Source organism: Phyllostomus hastatus, unplaced genomic scaffold (assembly GCF_019186645.2).
Source record: "Phyllostomus hastatus isolate PE091 unplaced genomic scaffold, TTU_PhHast_1.1 phas_scaffold_585, whole genome shotgun sequence".
Lineage (NCBI taxonomy): Eukaryota > Metazoa > Chordata > Mammalia > Chiroptera > Phyllostomidae > Phyllostomus > Phyllostomus hastatus.
This window is the reverse complement of record NW_025334037.1, coordinates 14,354,016-14,377,145: the sequence shown is the minus strand read 5'-3', so window position 1 is coordinate 14,377,145 and position 23,130 is coordinate 14,354,016. Positions and strand designations below refer to the sequence as shown.

General features: G+C 37.3%; 1 protein-coding gene across 1 annotated transcript; it reads left to right on the top strand.

Moving 5' to 3' along the window:
- The first annotated feature begins 387 nt into the window (after positions 1 to 387).
- CCDC34 (coiled-coil domain containing 34) lies at positions 388 to 22,568 on the top strand. The gene is made up of 6 exons (XM_045825431.1): positions 388 to 794; positions 6,448 to 6,583; positions 12,236 to 12,343; positions 19,594 to 19,752; positions 20,285 to 20,426; positions 22,052 to 22,568. The coding sequence occupies exons 1-6, from the start codon at positions 457 to 459 to the stop codon at positions 22,264 to 22,266; spliced, it is 1,098 nt and encodes a 365-aa protein (XP_045681387.1). The 5' UTR covers positions 388 to 456; the 3' UTR covers positions 22,267 to 22,568.
- Positions 22,569 to 23,130: the final 562 nt, after the last annotated feature.

Sequence of the window (23,130 nt, the reverse complement as noted above, 5' to 3'; positions counted from 1 at the left end):
TTCTCCACCCTCCCATCAAAAAATGTGGCCATGTATTGAAATAAGTCACGACTGATGCTTATACTCTTGACCTTGTAATGATATGGGGTAGTATTGGCATTTGCCTTTTTCCCTTTAAAACTATCTGCCTTCTTCAGTGACAGCATATTTCATGTAACAAGTGAACTGACAGGCCCTTAAAGCTGTCAGCGCGGAGCGGGACCTGGCCTTCGAGCTAGCGGAAGCACAGACTTAACCTGGGCGGCTGGCCAGGTGGTGTAAGGGCAGTGCACTAGAGAGGCCCGAGCGCAGGAAGCCACGCCCAACAAGCCTGGACAAAGCCTTCCCTGAGTCCACGCGTCGCCAAGGCGACTCAGGGTCAGTCCCGGCTCTGATAGGCCAGGCTCGGCGCGCGCGGGGCTTGCTGGGAGTGCACGTCCCTGCCGCCGCTCCGCCGGTTTGAACTTGGCGGGCCTGATGTGGGCGGCGGGGCGCTGGGGGGCTGCTTCGCCCCTTTTTGACACCCGGTTCCCAGCTGGCTGCAGGGCCAGGTCTCGGCCTTCCTCTGGCTCCTTCTCCACCTTCGTGGCGGACGCCCGAGGGCAGGGGCTGGAGACGGTGTTGGTGAGCACGCCATCTCCGCCGCTGAGCTGCAGCAATTCCACCACATCGCTGTTGTCTCCCCTCCGCCACCAGAGCTTCCCGTTCGACGATGACGATGGGGACGAAGAAGATGAAGAAGTGGACGGTGATGCTCACGACTCCGAGGCCGAGGGGGCGAGCCTGAGAGGAATGAAGTTACAGGGGTGCGCCAGGTAAACACGAGGCCGCCGTGCCCATACAGGAGTTCTCAGGATTCCTTAGACCCTTCTTGTACCTCCTGCCAAACACCACCCTCCCGCCTTCCACCCCAAGGGCTGTGCAAGGACCTGCATCTCGAGGTGGTGCTCTTTGCACACAGAGAGCCCTGGGCCAATTCTTATAAATGACCTGACTTTTTTTTTTAATGATTCTTAAATCCTTTTTCAAACTGAGAATATGATGATTGCTACAGTCTCACTCCCCAGGAAAACGTACATAGTCTCAAACACACAAAACGTTGCTACCATCTCAGGAGTCTTATGAATACTCAAAAGTCTTGCTTTGGACACCAGAACTCTTGTCCAAACCCTTAACACCAAAATGTGGTCTGCTGCACCTAGTAGTACCTAGTACCTGTAGTTATTTTGAAAAAAAAAAAAAAATCCGATTGCCAGTGAAGTAGATTGTCATAAGCACTATACTTTTTATGTCACAAATAAGGGAATGTCAGTGTGAACTGACATTTAACAGTGTCAGCCTCAGCGTCTGTAGACAGCATTGGGTCTGATCTGGGCACTCAACAGTGGGATAGAAGTCATTGAATCACAGAATGTCAGAACCAAAGAGATTATTAAAACCATCGTAATTTGTGTATTTTTACAATTATTCATTAGGTAAACATTTAGTTTGTGTCACATATCAGTCTACATATTGGGGACTGTAAACATGTTCTCTACTCTCATGGAATTAAAGCCTAGATCAAGTCACTCATTGTACAGATAATAAAACTTTGGCTCAGAATACAAATAAAAAGTCTGATTCAGAAGCATATACTCAGTTATTAGCAGAGCTGGGCAGTACCAAGCTATACCTATTGCATTCTCTCTTCCCTATACTAGATGTCTGTTAGTGGATACTAGATTCCTATTAGTATGCAAATAGGAGCAAAGGGCCCATCCATGCAGGAATATGTTTTTCTGAGACAGGCATAGTAATGCAGCTCCACTTTGGGGTAGGCTCATTTTGTCATCTTCAGAAAACATCAATGAGTTTCTGATTGTCCATCTGTGTGAAGCATAGTACAGGAGATCTAAGAAATACAGACCAGAGGACCCATGCTTTATGCATAAGCAGCAAGATGGCTCCCTTCAGATAAGGCATTCATAACAGTGAGTGAATAGAATACAGAACCATATGAAGTGACTCATACACAGTAACAACAGTGACACTTTTAAGAATGAGAAGTAAAAGTAAATACTTTGGTGGGAATTGAGATCAGTAAGAGTAATCATTAAGCCGCTTGTCAAGACTGGCTGTGGCAACAAGAAACAGGCCTTTGATCATCCTGATAGTAGAACTAATGGTACAATTAGACTTTTAGGAGTCTATTTTTATACAGGCCTTTGTGGGGATTCTTCTGGACTGAGTTGGCTCCAAAGACTTTTTAAAAATTGTTTTTTTATTCCTCTGCTAGGACTTTTTTTTTTACTTTAGAGAGGGAAGAAGGGAGAGAAAGAGAGAGAGAAACACCATGTGAGAGAAGCATCTGTTGGTTGTCTTCTGGTATGTGCCCCAACTGGGAATTGAACCTGCAACCTGTGTATATGCCCTGGCTGGGAAGCAAACCTGCCACCATTTGGTTTACAGGAAGATGTTCCAATCAACTGAACCACACCAGCCAGGGTAGCTCCAAAGATTTTTAAAATGCATTTTAAGGCTTTGGAAAGTACTTTCTGAGTCTAATCAACAAGCCGATATAGACACAGTTTAGCAGCCTAAAGAATGCTGGCCATCAAAACCACAGCTCAGCTACTGAGACCTTTCATTGGCTTCCAAGAACCAAAGCCCTGACCAGATGGAGCTTAGCAGAGGAGCTGGACAGATTTATGTCCCCCATTAGCCAAAGCTCGAATGAGCTGGTGGCATTATAGGGCTAAGGCTACTTTCCTTGTCATAGTTCATTCCCTGTGAGTCAAAGGAATAGGTGAGATGTGGTCTGGGGAGAATGCAGGAGTTGTCAGGCCTTGTGAGTGGCACGTGTGACGTACTTACTCAGTACTTCATAAATGTGTGCTGACCAAATGCTTATTTCCCACTTCCCAGGGACCAGATAGATGCAGTGATTGTTTTCAAACACGTCAGACAATCTAGCACTTCTATTCAGGAAAGATAAGTGTCAAAATAATTTTCTCATTCCTTCTCCCTCCTTCTAACCTTAGGTTGGTTCCCTGAACAGTTTGGGGGTGATGGGATGAGGAAAGCAGGAGGTATGAGTCCATAGTCCAACCATAGTTCCGGGTAATAAGCATCTTCTCTGTGGACCAGGGAGTAAACATATTGCTGCCTGGAACTTTATGCCTTTTTTCCGTCCTTCATCTGTCATGGCGATCTGACTGTGGCAAAACTTATAGGGTAACCCTTTTTTGAGCCACACTCAGGCATCAGCTGCACATAATGGATATGAACTCAAGGTATTTTAGGTGTAAATATCGCCATACTTAGAGGATATATTGACCTTTCAGTGGACTGAGGTGAAGCTCACAATTGACTTCAGACAAGATCATCGAAAGTATGTTCCTGGAGTCTTCTAAAATAGGCTTTGGCCCTGTTGTTTATTGAGACTTATGATGGTTTTTATATCACTCTATCCATTAGGAAACCTGTGTCTTAATAGATGTTTTAGTCCTAAACAGCTGTTTATCAAGCCTCTCTTGTTTATGGGGAGAGCTTTAGTATATATGCCAAAGTTCCGAACACATTTGTTAAAAATGTTAAGGCAAGAAATCTAATATTTAAAGTGTTATTTTCTAAAACACTGATCTCATTAATTTCTTCTCTCAGCAAACATTTCTTAGGAGCTTACTGTATGCTAGGCCCTAAGGTAGACTCTTGAAACAAAGAATAAGTTAAAACATGTTAGGAATGCATGGCCTGTGGCATAGATGGACAAGTGACAGAAAGCCCCAGGTGCTTAGTCCAGATTTTTTGCAGAGTTTCACCATGAGGCAATAAAAATAATGCCTGAGTTGAGTCTTGAAGGGACACTGGAATTATCCATACTCCTACACACCCCTCTACTACTAAATGACATGCACCAAATGTTTACTAGAGCTCAGAATTGTACTGAGTGCTTTAGCATGGACTGTCTCATCCAGTAGTAACTAAGGTAGCCACTGCCGTTGTCTCCATTTTACAGATGAGAAATGGAGGCTTAATGAGGTTTAAAAATGTACACCAGGAAGAAGCAGGTAGAGATCCACCCTAAATGTTTTACTCCCATATCTAAGCTCACTCTTGGCCATGTGTGGAGGAAAGGAATTTCAGGGTTTTAGGCAAAGCTGCGGAGCACAAGGGCATGGCACATTCATCAGTCTGCTTATGTTCAAAGACTGAAATGTAGAGTGTGGATCAGCCATTGGAGAAAGAAGAGGCTGGGAGATGGGCAGGGGCCAGTTCACAGGTGTCAGGAGTTCGGACTGCATCTTGTGGGCAGAGGAGCCACTGAAGAATTTTGAGATGGGCAGTGACACGGTAGAGGGTTGCATTTGAAGGGTGAACCTGGCAACAGTGTGGAGAATGATTTGAAATGGAGGGAGAAAGGCCAGTTATGATCAGACAATGGTTGTAAGGTTGGAAGAGGGGAGAATGGCTGGAGAAAACTGAACGAAGTGGAATAGACATGACTGGTAGTTATATGCGTGTGGGAGATAGAGGGAATCAGATGTGGATGGGGGAGCAGGAAGAGACAGAGTTCTGGGGTCCTGGCCTGGCTACTTGGGTAGGTGGTGGTACCCCTCACTGCAACAGGATTATAAGAAGAAGAGTAAAATTTTTCTTGGTGGGGAGGGAGGATAGTGGGTGCACAGTGGAAGATTAGACTTGTTTTGGACTGATTGAGTTTCATATTTGAGTTGGTTGGAAATAAAGGCCTAGAGCTTAGAAAGATCTGGTCTGGAATGACTGATCTGCACATCATCAGCACGTAGTGATGGCTGAAACTATGGGAGCAGGTGAGGGTGTTCTACAACACTGAGGATGAAAGATACATATAAGATATAAACAACACATCTAGTATCTCTTCCCCACTAGACTGATAATTCCAGCAGGCCATGGTTGGGTTGAGAAAGAGCAGGAGAACAAAACAGGTAAACTGAAGCTATGAAGTAGAAAATGTGTATTGCAGTGAGTTAGGCAGTTGGTTGCCTGAAGTAGGAATGAAGAGCAACTAAATTTATATAATGTATTGGGTTGGCCAAAAGTCTGTATGGGTTTTTTTCCCCCCATAAAATAAAAGACATACTTTTCATTTTCACCAATAACTATTGATTTGGATATTTTGAGTATGTCGGTTATATCCTGCAAGGTATAATGTTGATTGTTCTCAATTAATGTCTCTATTCGATCGCTATCAACTTCAACTGGTCTGACCAACCGTGGAGCATCATCCAGTGAGAACTCTCCAGCACGAAACTTCGCAAACCACTTTTGACACGTTTGATCAGTCACAGCACCTTTTCTATACACTGCACAAATGTTTCTTTGCATTTCAGTTGCATTTTTACCTGTCTAGAAACAATACAGCATGATATGCCAAAAAGGTTGCATATTTTCTTCCATCGTCAATATTAAAATGGCTACACAAAAATCCACCAATTTTGAGAAGCCGTTTTTTTAAATGCACACTGATGTGGCAGCTGTCACAATACAGTCTGACAAAATTGTTTGAGATGAAGTTGAAGATAACCAAATGCTGCTAGAGCCATCACATGGAAAGAACCAAATGAACTTTTGGCCAACCCTGTAGTGTGGAGAGCTGCCTTGGGTTCTAAACAACCTTTCTTTCCATGGGTGCTGATCAGCTTTTTCTGTTTTAAGAAGCTTGTGTATTTGGCCAGACCCCTGTGTTCTTCATTTACTTATGTATATTCCCCTCCCCTCTTCTCTTTAGCCAGAGTGAGTAGACACTTTTCCCTATACCCAGAAAAGACAGGCTTGAGAGAGGTACATTGTGGAGATGGTGAGCATGGTAGAAGGAGATCACACTGTGAAGAGTCGTACACACTCTGTCTGAGAATTGGCAGATGGGAGTCACCCATAATGTTAAAGAGTTCAACGGCCATGATTTCAAACACAATTTTAAACTTAGAGAAAAATTGAGCTTTTAAAGAATTTTTGTTCACCCTTCACCCAGAATCCCTAATTGTTAAGTCATTTGTTTTATATATATACACAAACATATTCTGTATATATACATATTCTTTTCCCTAAACTATTTAAGGGAGGAGAAGGAAAAAGTCTGCTGGAGGATCTGACTAGGATTATGCATTGTAATTAGTTGTCCTGATAGGAGATTTTTAAGAATAAAATATTGTTGTCATTGAGGCAAACGGACTGGGTGTATGTCATCCCAAAAGGTTTTTAAAATGATGTAATTTTAGAAGATAAAGGCCTTCAAAGGTAGTTTGGTGGATAAACTTTAATTCAAATGTTGGAGTTCCTTTTTGTGGTTTTTCAAAGGTATATTTATATGTGATTCATATATATTTACTTATAAAAAATCACAGTATTGTTATATATTATTAAACTCTGCTTTTACTGTACAGCTAAGTAATTTTGACTGTTAAGCCAGAGACTATGAGTGCTGCAGTGTCCTCTCTTTTGCAACAGTGTGGCCAGATCCAAAGATAACCAAGAAGAACAGAAACAGGTGCGCTCACCAGCAAGCAGCCTGACCCCATGGGAAATGTGGTTTGTTGGCAAAGAAAAAGAAGAACGTGGCCGTCTGCACCAGAAAGCTCTGGAGGTGAAACTAGACAGTGTTCTTTTTATTTAATCCCTGAGCTCACCAAGCAGAGCTGCTGTTGCAATTAAAATGTTAACATTATCCCTCAAAACAAAGTTTTTGCCTTTGTTTGTGTCAGTAATTCTTATTGCAGAAATAGTACATGGTCATCATTAAAAACATTGGGAAAATACAGCCAAGCATAATTAAGAAAATTAAAATCTCCTCTAATCTGACTACCTGAAGATAACCACTGTTAACATTAAGGTGTATAGCCTTCCAGATTTTCTTTCATATAAGTTAAAAAAATAAATATGTGCAAGTATATATATATACACACACACATATATATATAGATGCATACACTGGAGCTTCACCGTATGTACATTTAACTAAAGTAAATTCAACTGTACATACTTGGTAAAATTTTCAAAAAAGGAGAGAAACAAAAGTTAAAATAGAGGTAGTAATCTACCCACGTGTTTCTCAGAGCCTGCGCCCTGCAGTGGGTTTGTGCTGGGAGACCGTAACCTGCCAGGCTTTCAGGGTTTTCCGCTTTCTCTGTGCTTCCCTGCCTTGCTTGTGGGTATTTCTGTCTCTGGGATGTTTTCTCTCTGAACTCCCATTCTCCAAGCTCAGACAATAGCTTTAGATACATTTTCACACGAATCCCTCATTCTTCGAACTCTTGCTATTTGCTCTTTAGAACCTAGCAGCCAAACAGATTTGGGTACCTTGGCATCCTCCATATCTAGACTCATAATCTGAATTCTCCCCATCCAACACAGAAAACAAGTAGGTTTGAATGGTGAGGGGTACTTCTTGTTTTTAATGAAATAGGAGCAAACTTTATAACCTGCTTTTTTCTACTGGTTACACTTATTAGTATATTTCTTTATCATTAAATATTTTTACAATATAATTTTTAAATGGCTGGCTAAGATTATTAAAATATGTACAGTGTACTAAATATATATAAGGATATATTTAACCATTTCACTATTGTTGGATATTTAAGTTTTTTCTAGTCTATTAGTAATTGTGTTGTCATAAAAATTCTTGGAACTAAAAGTTTGCCCTCCATGATCTTTGGAATCAATTTTCCGTGTCAGTTTAGAAACTAGTTGTTACTGCTGTGGTGGGTTTCTGCAGGTACTCAGTCTCATATTCAAGGGGCTTGGCATGATTTAAATGATTGTAAAAAACCAATACCTTCTGCTGCTTCCCTACTGCATGATACTTTATATTCTAAAATACAGATTTATCCCTGGAAAACTGCACAGTAGTATTTATTTCCTCTTAGAAGGGCAAAAAGTCTGAGAAAGGCCCTGTGGTTTGATGTCAGGTGGGCTTATTTGAACTTTATGCTCCATTCAATTTCCTCATCTTTACAGTCAGGATAAAATAATGTAGATGTCACAGAATTTTTGTGGGGTTTAAATGAAACAAAGTATAAAGATAGCTCATGTTGTTTTATTGTTATTCATATCATTGCTGTTCACAGCCTCACTTATTTTCATAATTAGTTTGTGTATTGAGACTCCATTACTTAGTTCAGTAGCTTTCAAAATAGTGTTCACGGTCAGAAATTTACTTTGCTTAATGTCATACACACATACATACACTTAAAATAATATCTTAATTTTTGCAAAACCTGGTATTATTTTTCTTTTTTCTTTTAAAGGCCATGTCCCATTAAACTGGTTTTAGAGCCACAGTTTGGAAAACATTGATCTAGTGAGTCAGTGGTAGAGTGGAGTTCAGTTTATGGTATTTATCTTTATCTCTATCCTCACTAGAAGTCGCTTGAAGTGAGGGTCACCTCGGGTCATTTTTAGAATCGACATACAATAAGAGAAGTTAATTAAGTTCATAAGGGTAGCCAGAGCTTTGGAGTCACATAGAACGAGGATGAAATTTTAGCCTTGCCCTTGTAACTCCGTGGCCCTGAGAAAGTTACTTCACTTCTCTGAGAACTCAGTCTCTTCGTTGGTAAGCCAACCGTTAGGCAGTAGAGATTTAAAAAGTGTGTCTTCTTGAGCTGTACTTCTTGGATTCAACCTTGTTCCACCTCGATTTCTTTACCAGTGAAAGGGAGAAAACGGTCTTTACTTCACTGCATTATGAGGACTAAGTGAACATCTGGAAGCGGCCCGCTCTGTAGGAAGCACTCAGTGACAGTTGTTACCATGTGTTGAAGGGGATAATAAACTACTGAAGATTTGTTTTGAGAGAAGACTAAAATAATGAATATGAAGTCCCTACCACAGTGATTAAGCATTTAGCAGAACAATTGGTTGAATGATTGAAACCCTTTCATGTATTTAGTAATGTGACATTTCTTATAACATTACTTCTGCATCATCACGTAACTCTGAAGCAATTAAAATATTTTAACATGAATCTTATTGTATCAGTCATGCCATGGATATCATAACCCACAGGCCAGCTCCTCACTTTCTTGTAAGCTTATTTTCAGATATTGTGGTATTCACATTCTTTAGATGCCTTTCTCTTTTTTATAAGTTATGCTTTCTTTATGTCCTTATTTGTTGCATTCTCTAATTCATTTACAAATATATCATTAAAAGTACAGAATGTTGACCATAAACAACAGTTCATCTCAGATTCCTATTGAACATGAGGGCAGAAAGTAACTTTGCCAAGGTTTTCAGTTAGTGGCTAAGCTGGGACTGGATCCTAGTTCTTTTGACTTCCAATTTAATAAGTGTTTTATCCACAAGACCAAGATGCATTTTGGAAATAAATGGGTCAGACTTAGCATTTAATTTTGAACTTAACCATGAATTTCTTATTTTCTTTCTTAAAAACTTAAAGGAAAATTTAAAGAATAGTGGCTAATTAAAAAGATCATCTCTTCCCATAAATTTGACTTCAGCAACAGACATTTAGATCTGTTTCACATATCTCTGTAAGATTGAGTTAAGAAATTATTTTAACCCATTAAAATTACCTGCTTACAAAATTTAAAAATTTTTTAAACTATGTTAAGGTGATACATTTGGTAAATGTGGAATATTAGTATTATGAAAAACTAAGTGGTTTTGTAGGTCATGTCAGTTTTATTTATATTTTTATTATTTAAAGAAATTGTTTAACAGGCTGCCCTGAATTCTCTATGGCTTTTGGTAATGTTAATTTTTAACATTTGCTTAAACATTTTAGTGCTATCTGTTCTAAATCATAAAAGGTATCTAGTTTGTGAATAATCCGGGTGCTTTTTCCCCCTCACTATCTTTGCTTCGGTCATTTCACTTATCAGCCTGTAACAAAGGAATAAGGTTGGATGTTGGGTTGGTGAAACTCAAAACTGTCAGTTTTTATGATTGTTACCTTCGGTGTTAGACACCGTTCTTTGAAAATTGACAAAAGCTATTGAAATAAAAATGCTGTTTAGCATCCTCTTTGGATTTCATTTTCTGTAATCAGGTGTTTGTTTACTCTGCGGGAAAATAGCTGCAATCTCATTGAAACGCGGTGGTGTGCCAGGAGACGCTGTAGGGGCCTTGTGAGAGAAGGCTCCAGCTGTGTCCGGAAGAGTTTTGCCCTGGTGTTGAGCAGTGGAGGTGTTGAGGATGGGAAGTTCTGAGACAGCCAGCCTTGGAAGGGAGGGTCAGGTCTCAGAAGGGGAGGTATACTTTGGGGTAGAGAATTGATTGCACAGGCGTTCTGAGATAAGAGCACTGCCTGGGTCAGTGGTAGTCATTTCCACATGCTTTTAGCCCTTCCTTTATCTTTAGCTCTAATGTCAACATCAACCAAAGTTTGTGAGCCATAAAATGGGAACACAAAAGCTGATTTTTTCCCCTAATTTTTGAGTTTAATGATATGAAGGATCTTAAGAAGGTACATAAATATAATCAGTCATATCTTTAGCTGTGTATTTAAATGATTTTCTTGAAAACAAAATTGAGGACTGTATAGGGAAATTTTGGACATACAATTGTTAGGTCTGTATCTAGCCTGTCATTCATATATACATACATACATATATGAATTCCCCTTTTTTGTTTCTTGACGCAAGCCCAGGCCTTCTTCCCCTTGCAACTCATATACTGTAGCAGCCTCCTAGTCAGCCTCCCTCAGAAGAGTTCCGATTCTTTTAACGCAGTCTTTAACCTTTACCATTGAGTTCTAAATCATCCCTTTGCTATCTGCTACTGCTTCATGGTGTTCAGTTTACTCTGCCTGCCTCAAAAGACCCCTTTCTACCTAGTTACACCCCCATCACCCACCACTGCAATGTCTTGTAGGAAAGCCAGTTCCTCACTGTTCCTCTTACAGTGCTTGGTTTTGACCAGCCTGGTCTACACTGTTTGTCCTCTCATCTTCCCTTCTTTTCCCTTTTCTGAACTCATATTATACATAATCCTGCACAATGTAGTGCTTCATTCTTTTGTGCATATAGAAGGAGATTAGACCAGAGACTTCTGGGATTTCATCCCTGTGTCTCAGTTCATGCGACCTTTGTGGAAGGCACTTCATAAAAGAAGTATAAAGTGAATAATTAAGGAATAGCAGCTACAGAGGTCATGAAGAATCTTTTTAAAACCAAGATGGCTATTTTATATCAGAAACTGAGGGGAGTCTAGTATCTGAAAAGTGGAAAGACTTCCTGAATGAGTGAGGGCAGTTTTTTCTATGCAGCAGAATTTTAGGCTGAGAGGACATGGAAGACAGGTGTCCTGTGCCTCAGGTGTTCTGAAGTACAAAAGATATTTTTCTTGGTGTCAAGTTTTACCTTCATTTCATTGAACACACTGGAATTGCCTGAGAGTTGAAACATTGTCCTTCCCACGACCACGGTGCCCAGGTAGGTTGGTCGTTGAGAAAGGGAGGAGAGGGAAGGACGAGGGAGGTTCAGTGGAAGATGTATAAATGGATCTGATTATTACTATCCAAGGAGAGAGAAGAAAAATAACCAGTAATTATAGTAGTAGAGTCCCAGGAGTCTAGTTTGAACAGCATTCTCAACTAATGCAGTAATTTAACTGATGAGTGACAGAGTGGTGGCATTCAGCTTGGAGTTTTATTTGGCCATACCTTCCACATTCTTTCTCCTTAGGAAATGCCCGAACGTGTAGATTCCAGTGATAGCAAGGCATATGGGATATGAGTGTGGTTTTGTTTTACACTCCAGCAGCTATAAAATGAGTAAAGAAAAATCTGGATTTTTTTTTCCCCTAAAGAAAATTGAATGGCTTCTGTACATCTCTTCTTTGGTATGACTCTGAATTAAATTTTTAAATTTAGGGATTATTTAATTCCTACCCTTTATCTTCCACAAGAATCTAAAAGCTTTTTATAACTAAAAAAAGGTTGCAATTCCCTTGAGCTTCTGCCAAGAGCATACAGTGATGCCAAAATTTATGTGTGGGAAAGTTGATTTCAATGAGGGTAATTTAGCTGAAGTTTAGTCTAAGAAACTAGTGTTTTGCTGCCAAGCAATTATTTGCATTTCTAAAAAATGACATACTTTTTACCAATGCTTTCTTTTCATCACAGACTAGTTACTTAAGTTATTGTCACTAATGGTATATTTCCTATAAAGGAAACTGTGCTTGTTTAATTTAGTTAACGTCAGCCTTTTAAAAAATATGTGATTTGAGTACCTCTATTAAATGTTGCCTTTTGTTTGAATAATATTCACAGGAATTAAATCAACAGCTAGAAAAAAGAAAAGAAGAGAAAGAACGTGAAAAAAGAAAGATAATTGCTGAAGAAAAGCACAAGGAATGGGTTCAGAAAAAGAACGAACAGGTAAGGAGAGAAGAAAAGCATGCACACACACACACCCCCGAGGTGTCGTCTGCAAAGTGTTCTCCCCATTACTCCTCATCACCTAGGTTTCTCTCGTATCTCTTAGATGCTTTCTTCTCTGACCTGATTTCTTTTTTTCTGCCCTCATGGACATTGATGAAGTCTCTGTCTTGTGCTTTTTGCTCTCTACTTATCTCCCCTTCCCTCATGTGGCTTCTTCCTGTATCTGGCTCAGGTAATCCTGATGCCTGTACCCCTAGACCTGACCTTCTTGAGTCTTGGATTTTTATCTGTGAGGTTGGCTGCTACCTCTGAGCCTACAAATCTAAAACAGCCCACTTTTGCCCGTTTTCCTTTGTGAGAACTGTTCTCCTAACTCTTGGTTACTGTCATCTCAGTCACCTAGGCATAATCAGAATTCTTCTGTGGTTTGTAGTCATCCCCTCCTTTCCTTTCAATCACCACTCTCCTATTGGGATCTCTTCCTGTTGGGTCTCATTACATTTTTCAACTTTGTGTTTTTGTTTGTTTATTTTCCCATGCTGTAATATAAGCTCCATAAGGCCATCTATTTTTTATTTTTTTGTCCAGTTCTCTAGCAGCTAGATCAGTATCTAACACTTAATAGATGCCCCAAGGTTTTTGTTGAATCAATGAATCCATCCTCTGTGTTCTTGCCAGACTAACCTTGTTGAAACAGTCAAATGTCATTTCCCAGTTCAAAAAACATGTTTCATGATTCCTCACTGTCTTCTGAATAATGTCTTAACAATTCCACTCTGGCTGGTTAAAGACCTTCTACTCTCAGCTCTCGGGGCCATGTCGTCTTCTACCTGTGGTTCATTTACTCTATGCTGTTGACTCTTAGGGCGTGCTTTTAGGAGTGTACACAGGATAATCATGGCCCATCTTCTTGGAGTATTAGTTTTACTGGAAAATTTTGAGAGAAAAATGTTATCTTTATGATAAAGCAACTCTAGATGTTTAATGGAGCAGAATATAAATTTTATATGACTTTTAACATGTACAATAGATTTCAAAGAAATGTTGAGCTTTGGATTGTACTCTCCAGCCCCTGGGGATATGTGTTTATGAGAAATTTTAAAAACATTTTTCTTTTGTTTCTTACTTTTTATTTTTATACATGATATTTTATCAGCATGGAGTCTCATCATATCCTCCACCTTACCTTTCCTTTTATTACCCAAATCACAGCATTTCCTCCTGCATGAAGCGTTTGCTGTTCACATGCTAAAAAATTCTTTCCTTCCTGAATCCTTATTCATATTTATCACTTTGGCATATACTGCTTTGTATTATGTGTATATTTTGTTGCTATTTTGTATTATACATATATCTTCCCTTTCCTTGTAATTTTAAGCCTTAAGGATAGGAATTAATTTTTCTAGTTTTAATTCATTACAAGATCTAATATAATGCTTTACAACAACATTTGTTGTTGGAATGAATGAACAGTATTATCTTTCTTCAATTTTAATACATTCTCATATTGAATCACAAATTAAAAAGTTCTTAAATACTTATCAGTTTATCTGTTGTGAGTTTTTCATATTTAGAATGATTCTGCTTTTTTATTATAATCTAATTTTATGAATTTAGTCAAATATTTAAATTGTAAGGTAAAGTGTTAAATTTTTAATTATAGATATTTTCCCTTAACTATTGCTCTATCTAATGCCCCGTGATATTAGTAAGAGTACCTTGTAAATCCTTTCAGTAAGTTGATGATGACACAGCTTTCTTCCTCCAGGTAGTGAGAGAAGGAAATGGGCTAGACGTTGTGCATTATGACTATAAATGTATTTATTCTTTACTTTAAAAGTATATTATTATAATTAATGTAGCAACATCCCATAAGACAACAAAAGAGAGTTCTTTGGGAATAAATGCCAAAATCAAAATAAGTCTCTGTGACCCTTACCAACCTTTGGCTGATACATTTTTGAAGTTTATAACTGAAAAAGAAAATAGTTTTACATATAGACAATAATAGCATGCTCTCTCCTCTAAAAGCTTCTCTTATCTTCTAACTCCATTAAGCTCATTTTGCCCTGCCAGTCAAAGGTAGTTGTTGTTTGTCTAAGAATGTAAGATACTGCTGAGAGATGATGTATTCTCTGTTTTAATTAGTGGCACTCAATCTAATCCAATTATTTGAGAAAAAATTTCTTTCTTTGGAGGGAAATGGCACGCCCTGACATCAGTCACTAATTATTGGAAGCAGGATTCCACAAGGTTGAGAAGAGTTCAAAAATGAACCCTGAGAAATTAAGTTTACTTATTCTGCAGAAGTTTTGTTCATTTTAAGAAATAATTGATTACTCAAAATTTTTTTCTTTAAAACCTATCAGATTTCTCATTTCAGTCGTAGTTACATTTGCTTCTATTTGCAAAGACTGCCCTCCTGGTTCTTTTCTTTCTGTCTGGCGTCTAGCGTTTTTCTCCTCTGTTTACATTGCATGGTGTGTGGTCCTCCACTGCCTCCAGCCTCATTCACATTTTAGCTGTATCTCCGGCCCTATTTTCTCTACATAGTTTCACTGTGTTCTATCAAAAAATCAGACAAAAAGAATTTATGTATCCATTAGCAAAGCTGGTTTCTTATACTACGACTGTAAATTGTTAAATCTGCTTCAAATCAATGGCTTATCTCATCTGGTACTCTTACATTTGTGTTGCCAACTGATTTATTTTTTTAGACTTGTTTTTTGCAGTGTGTTATCACATATTTAGTAAAAGGGTCTTTACCTTCATTGTTTTCAAAATTATTTTAAAATATATCCAACAGTAAAAAAAAAACCAGTTATTTAAAAATAAAATAATTTTTAATCCTCAAACCATGGAACTGATTTTTTAATGTAAAAAATTAATTTGGGTCAACAATGCGTATAATTGGTAACACTGTTATAGTGCATTCTTCATGCATTCTACACCTTTACTATGTGCCAGGTACTAAGGGATCCAGAGCAGAAATTCAGAAACCTTAGCCAGTTGTTTTGTTAGTTTCCTTTAGTTCAAGAAACAAAGCTTCTCTCAGGGCACCATCTTTAAAAAGGGAAGATTTGTTGTTGTGCGCTGTGCAGTGTAGAACTCGAATCCCGGAAAAGCCGTAGCCACTTCGTGACTGGCTGCTCTCTCTCAGCACTTGTCTGAGACCTGCTCTGCTCTCCTTTTGCTCACCAACAGCATTACATTCTCTCTTCTCCAGCTTCAGTCCTATGGAGAGCCTATCTGATGTTTTAAGACCAACTTCTTTGAGCTGTAATTTATATACAACAAAATACTCCTATTTAAAGTTGGATGAGATTTGACAAACTTATGTTCCTGTATAACTGGCAGCACAGTCAAGATCCGGAACCTTCCGATCACTCCAAAAAGTTCCCTCCTGCCACTTTGCATTCAGACCCTGCACCCCACCCCCAACTAACTCCCACTCCAAGGAAGCCATTAATGTGCTTTCTGTCCCTGCAGGTTAGATTTGCATTTTCTAGACTTTTATTTAAATGGAATCCTACAATATGTATTCTTTCATTTTTAAAATTCCCCATTTTATGTACCAAGAGTGTCCCTTTTTATTGCTGGGTAGTATTCTATTCTATGTAATACCACAAATTGTCTATCCGTTCACTAGTTAATGTACAATGGGTTGTTTCTGGTTTGAGTATTATGAATAAAATTCTATGACAACTTATGTACAAGTCTTTTTTGTGGATATTTGTTTTCATCTCTCTTGGGTAAATGCCTAGGAACTGAATTGCTGGGTTGCACAGTAAGGATGTGTTTAACTTTATAAGAAATCGCCAAACTGCTTTTTAAAGTGCTTGTATCATTTTACATTCCCACCACTATTGTATGAAAATCCCAATTGCATTATATCCTTGCCAAACTTTACATTGTCAGTTTGTTTCATTTTAAGTCATTTCAGTAAGTGTGTAGAGGTACATCATTGTCGTTTAATTTTCCTTTCCCTGAGATCTGATGATACTTGGCATCTTTGTACACACGTATTTATTATATTATTCTACTAGGGCTGCCATAACAAGTACACAGACTGGGTATTATACAACAGAAATTTGTTTCCTTAGAGTTTTGGAGGCTAGAAGTCCAAAATGAAAGTGTCGGCATGGTTTGGTTTCTTCTGAGGCTTCTCTCCTTGGCTTGTGCATGCACCCACTCTCTCCACCAGCTCTCATGGCCTTTCCTCTGTGCATGTGCTCTTGAAGTCTCTTTTTCCTCATGTAAGGAACCCAGTCCTGTGACCTTATGACCTTACTGAACTGATTACTTCTTTGAAGGTCTTTTCTCCATACACAGTCATGTTGAGGTAGGGCTTTAACATATGAATTGGGGGTGGGGTCACCCAATTCATTCCATAGCATTATTGACTATTTCTACATCTTTTCTCGTTTTGTTTTGTGTTTAAATTTTTGCCCATCTTGTGGAAGGTGTGTTCTATCAATAAATTTTAAGAGTTCTTTATATATTCCTTTAAGTCCTGTCACATAGCTGTATTGCAAATATTCCCTCCCATTTAATTTATTTTAATAGTAATTTTTACAGAGCAGAAGTTTTAAATTTTTATAAAGTTCCATATTTAAATTTTTTCTTTTACAGTTTGTGGGGTTTGTGTCCTATTAAAAAACCACCAAGGATGTAAAAATATTCTTGTTTCCTTTTAGAAGTGTTATAACTTTAGCTTTTACCCGTATGTGTATTTTTTGAATTAATTTTAATATGTGGTTACAGTTAAGGGTCCAGATTCCTTTTTTTTCCCCCCATATATGGATATCCAAGTGTTTCAACACTGTTTGTTGAAAAGATAATGTTTTTCTTATTCAGTTACCTTGACACTTTTGTTGGAAATCAGTTGGTCATGTACATATGAGTTTATTTCTGGACTGTCTTCTGTCCCGTTGATCTATTATGTTCTGTGTCAGCACCACACTAGCCTGTTGTTGGAGCTTAATGCTTCTAGGATGTGCAATTCTTTTTTTTCCAAAATTGTTTTAGTTACTCTACATCTTTCCACATACAATTTAGAGTCATCTAATCAATTTTCCTAGTCATGCTTGCATTAAAGTGCCTGACTCTATTGGCATTCATTAAATATATAGATAATTAAAATTGCCATCTTAATAATATTAAATATTAAATCATTGAACATGATTTTTCTTTCTATTTATTTAGGTCATCTATAATTTCCCTCAGTAATGTTGTCTAGTTTTCAGTGTACAGGGGTATTGTCCATCTCTTGTTAAATGTACCACTAAGTATGTCATGTTTTTGAAGATGAGAGTAGTTATCTTGCCTTATTTCTGATGTTGTCTTACAATTTCTATGTCTGGTTTTGATATCAGAGTAATACGGGACTCTAAAGTGAGCTTGGATATGTTTCTTTTGTTTTCTATTTTCTAAAATAATTTTTGTAGTAGTTGTATTATTTCTTCCTTGTGAGGTAGAATCCACCGGTGAAGTTATCTAGAGTTTTCTTTGTGGGAAAGTTTTCAATTCAGAATTGTTCTTACAAGTAGAAGGTTACTCAGATATTAATTTCTTCTTGAATCAGCTTTGTACAGTGGTATGTTTTAAGCAATTTTGACATTTTATTTAAATTGAAATTATCAGCATAAAAGTGTTTTTAACATTATCTCAATTCAGTGTCCCTATGATCAGCAGTTATCTGCCATTTACTGTCTCTGTGACCTTAGGTGAATTACTTAACCTGTTTGTGTCTTCGTTTCCTCATTTATAAGATGAAATCATAACAGTTTCTACCTCATGTTGTGGTTATAAGAATTAATTGACATAGTACATGCATATAAAATGTATAGAATAGTAACAGGCAGAGTTAGCACTGGATAAATGTTAGCTGTTATAATTAAAAACAATGTAGGGACTAGATGACTCCTTGTTGATGAAATCATGGAGGAGTCTCATGACTCAAAGATTCGGCACGGTACGCTCCTACATCCTTAACCCTGTAGATTTGCTGGCAGTATGAAGTTGTTGAACTCCAATATTCAGTGGATAAAATCGATGGATATTGAGTTCTCAGCAAGAATGGACTCCTTTTTGCAGCTATTGGCTGCCAACAAGAAGGAAATACAACTTGGGGAATGACTTGAACTTACAGATCAATCTGTAAGACCTGCCTTTCCTGTAATAGAACTGAACATATATTGTTTGTAACTGATGTTTGTTACTTGGCAATTAATTGAATTGCTTATATTAAAATATTCTAGAAGTTGCTTTCAAGGCAAGCATTTCTTTCTTGGCTCACATTTCTTTGCTCCACGAAGGGTGATGTGTATGGCATTTGTATTATAAACTTTATGCCTTGTAGATTATTTTCTAAACCTTTGCTACAGACAGCTACCCATGTCATTGGTTGTTTAGAATTTAGCTGTGTTGGTAGATTATCTTTTGAATAAGAAAAGAAAAATATTGAGTTATAGCCTGTGTCAAACTTTTTCTGTAAAGCACCAGCTGCTGTTTTTGGCCTCGCAAGCCATGCAATCTGTGCTGCAACTGTTCAACTTGGCTGTTTTGGTACAAAAGCTACCATAGACCATATATATGTAAATAAATGGGTGTGGCCATTTTCCATAAAACTTTATTTAAAAATAAAAGGGGGCCAGTGGACCGTAATTTAGCCTGAGGGCTGCCAACCACTGGTCTATGTAAGACTTAACAAGAATTACATGGCCAAAGATTTGTCTGTATGTGCCCTTACAGCAGTATTTAATGGGCCAAGATGTTCTTTATTTGTCTTCTGTAACTCACTGATGGTGAAGATTTGTCCAACTAATCATATTGGCAAACTGTACAAGAAGTGTGTACATATGTGTTACATACATTTTAGAGGGTAAACATTTATTTAAAAAACACAAATTCAGGACAATCAAATACAGGCTGTAATTTCTGTTTACTAATTTATTCAAATCTTTATTGAGCACATACTATTTACTCAGTACTGTCTCAAGCTCTGAGTATACTTTGGAGAAAAATATCTTTATTACTGCCATAATGAATCTTCTAGCAAGTTGGTAGACTGGAATTGTCCAGGTAATTGCAGTTTTGTTACATATTTTCACAAGCCAAATTGTGGCAACCACTTTTCCACCTATTTTAAGAAATAACTGAAGTCTAGGAGATTATTGTATATAACACTCCTTTGTATGAAGATAATTATAGATATTCCAGTTAAAATTCCTTTATTTTTATTTAAGAAAAGAAAAGAAAGGGAACAAAAAATCAGTAAAGAAATAGAAGAAAAAGCAGCAAAGGAACTGGAGAAAGAACATTTACAAGAAAAAGCAAAAGAAAAATATCAAGAATGGTTAAAGAAAAAAAATGCTGAAGAATGTGAGAGGAAGAGGAAAGAAAAGGTATTTAAAGTAATGGGTTAGAATTCATGGCTTTGGTGTTTATGTATATCCACTGTATCACATAAAAAGTCGCTAATAGAAAATTGGCACCGTCTTAGTATAAAACAAATATATGAAGCTATCCCTACTTATTATACTATGTTTAAGCTTCGGAAATGATTATGCATTTGTGGTTTTCTTAGGCTGAAAAATGTTAATAAGCCTGTTGATATTTTTTCAGTTAGGTTCAAACTCTTTTTATCATTGTTAATGCTTTTAAATGTTTTTGTTGGTGCTTTTATTATATAATTTTAAAGTACTATTCTATTTCAAAATAGCAAATTGCTTTTTTCTTTTTGGGTTTGATGTCTTTTGTAGAGGCAGCCACCTTCATATCACATCCCTGATCATGTTAAATTCTGCTCTCAATTAGAGAAATATGATTTGTTATTTCTCATCAGTAAGTCACTGGGGTGGGAAGCTGCTGGGGAAAAGTCAGTAGAACTTTAGTTACAGAATATCCCTGGAGATTCTTTGGTCTTGTCATTTTAAGGAAAAAGAAAAACAACGTCAAGCCGAATTACAGGAAAAAAAGGAAATAGCAGAAAAAAAGTTTAAGGAATGGTTGGAAAATGCAAAAAATAAACCTCGTCCCGCTGCAAAGAGCTATGGTTATGCCAATGGAAAACTTACAGGTCGGTGTTTGTGCTCGGTGGCTTACATAAACATGGCTTGCAGGAGGGAATGGTATCCATTTTGTTTTCTCTTGACAGAAATAGAAATGTGTGAAATCATTTTTTCTTTCAAAGTACAATTTTCTGCAACATTGTATAATAGTATACTATGATCCTGTGGAGATACTACAAATTTATTGTCATTATAAGTCAGATATATTTTAAAGGCTGTAATTGCAAAGCTGCAAAGTAATGATTTCTAATGTTAAGAAACAAGTTATATTTTCTTACATTTTTTTTTGTTTGGACTTGAAAGCCATAAACAGGACATATTTAAGGGGTGATTTTTCCTCTCCTCCTTGTAGCCCTCTGTGAGGCAGAGTTTCCAGTGTCTGCGACACATTCTTTGCGCAGGTGGAACGCTAGACAACACACGAACCAGACACAAAGCCGGCTGGCCTTCAGGCTCTCTCTGGTTATAAATGGTAGTGCATGTCTTTCTTTGTGCTTCGTGTTGGAAGCTCATACCTTGCTGACAGCTGCCTTCACTTGTTTAAGTGATTTATTATTAAAAATACTCCCATTCTGTTTTGTTCACACAATAGAACATATTCCAGACTTTGTTTTGACCATCGTGGTGAAGTGTGTGTTGACATATCTGTGCAGTCAGAGTGGGTTGCCAGTGTCTGAATGACACATTCCTGCTGTCAGGGCTCGGGCTTCTCCTGCGTGTCACAGAGGTCATCCGTTCCGGCTACTGAGCACGGTCTGCTCCGCTTCTTTTCTTTTCTCCTGTGAAAGAGGTGTGATGAGCAGTGTTTCGGACCAAACGATTGGTTAAAACTTTAGGAGGAAATTTGCATATTGACTAGAAGTTAATTGCTAAAACAATGGATTTTTTTTGCTTTTAATGAGTTTTAGTTTAATAAGCATCATATTTGTCTGCATATGCCCTTAAGTCTCTATTCTTAAGCCCACATCATTTTTAGAAATTGTGAAATAAAGGCATTTACATGCGTACAGTGACTGGAGGATTTGAATATGATTTACATGTGTTTTTCCATCATAATTATTAGATATTGGACATCACAACTCATTAAACACTTCATAGACATTCTACCAAGAGGACATTTCCCTAATTAGTAATCAAAATTACAGTGACATTATTAAATCTTAGTAATTTGAGTGGCAGTAATTTAGAATTTCAGTGATTCTAGCTAAGAATCTTGACTCACTTTAGCTACATAGGCAGTGTAATTTTTTTTTCTGTAAACTTTAGTGTCAGACTGGGGGAAACTAGTACATAGTTAGTGATTATTCCCCACCTTTAGTTAGGAAAATGAAGATTTTGTTCAATTTAAGGGTTCTAAACTTAAATTCTTAGTATAATTTTAGGAGTTTTTATATAGATTTTAGCATTAACATTTTTTGAACCCAGGTTTATCATTTACATGTTAATTTTTACTGCAATATTTGCTGTATTTAGGAAGTGTTACTTGTTTGCAAGTATTTAAGAGTTCATTTTAAATGAGATTGGTTTAATGGTATTTTTGCCCTTTTGATGCTTTAAGATTTTTCTAGGAATTTAAACATAACTAGTTTCTTTGATATCAAGTTATCTTGTTTTGATTTTTTAATAATTGTAGGTTTTTACAGTGGAAATTCTTATCCAGAACCAGCCTTTTATAACCCGATTCCCTGGAAACCAATTCATATGCCTCGTCCCAAAGAAGCTAAGGATCTGTCAGGAAAGAAGACTAAAAGGCCTGTGATAAGCCAGCCACACAGGCCTTCGTCCCTGGTAATCCATAAAGCTGGAAGCAGTCTTTGCCTTGGAACTCTGTGCAGGGTGCAAAGATAGCAGACGTGGGAAACTGTACACTTTTACCTGTAGCTATTTAATTTTAAAGTCAGAAATTGGGTTTACTGCTCAGTCAGTAGCTCAACATTTAATGTGATTATTGACATGTTCAAATTTTTGCATTTATATATGGAGTTCTTAGAGTTAATTGAAGGTATTTTATACATTTTCATTTTTGCACATGCTTTAAGGTTGATCTTGGCATATTGTTTTGAAGGATAAGTGATCAAATATCTAACAGTTGTATTTAGCGTGTATTAAAACCACTGTGATACCAATAAAACCAACAGATTTTTCTGTGTTCTTTTGTACTCTACGTTGTTTGTGTTAATGCTTATCAGCGTAAAAGATTAAGATTAAATGACTCAAGCACTTCTAAATGGCAAGCTTAAGATAACTCCTAGAAGAATCTAAATGAGTTAGAATCATATAGTAGTCAAAACCAGTCTTGTTGGATGACTTTTCTCTATGTAAATATTTTTAAATAACTAAGTGAAGGCATGTTTTAAAACAAAGAAATGAGGGTTGGGATTTTGAAAGGAAATTTAAAAACATTTTGTGCTCAGGATCTTGGATGTTAGTAATCTTGAGACACTAATAAAATGATGCTCTACTTGTCCAAATACTTATTAGGTTTTTAATTTTGAAATTAGGATTATCAGTTCAGTGTATTTTAGTGTTAAATGTTAACTGATATTTTACCAAAGTTGAGGTCACAGATCTTATTAATAAATGTTAAGGATAATAGTTCAAAGGATTACTAAAATAGCACTCAGCACTTTTTATTAAATTTTAAAAGTTTGTATCTTTTTTTAGGGGACCATCAAGAAATGAAAATTTATTGTGGCAATATAAAGTCAGTAA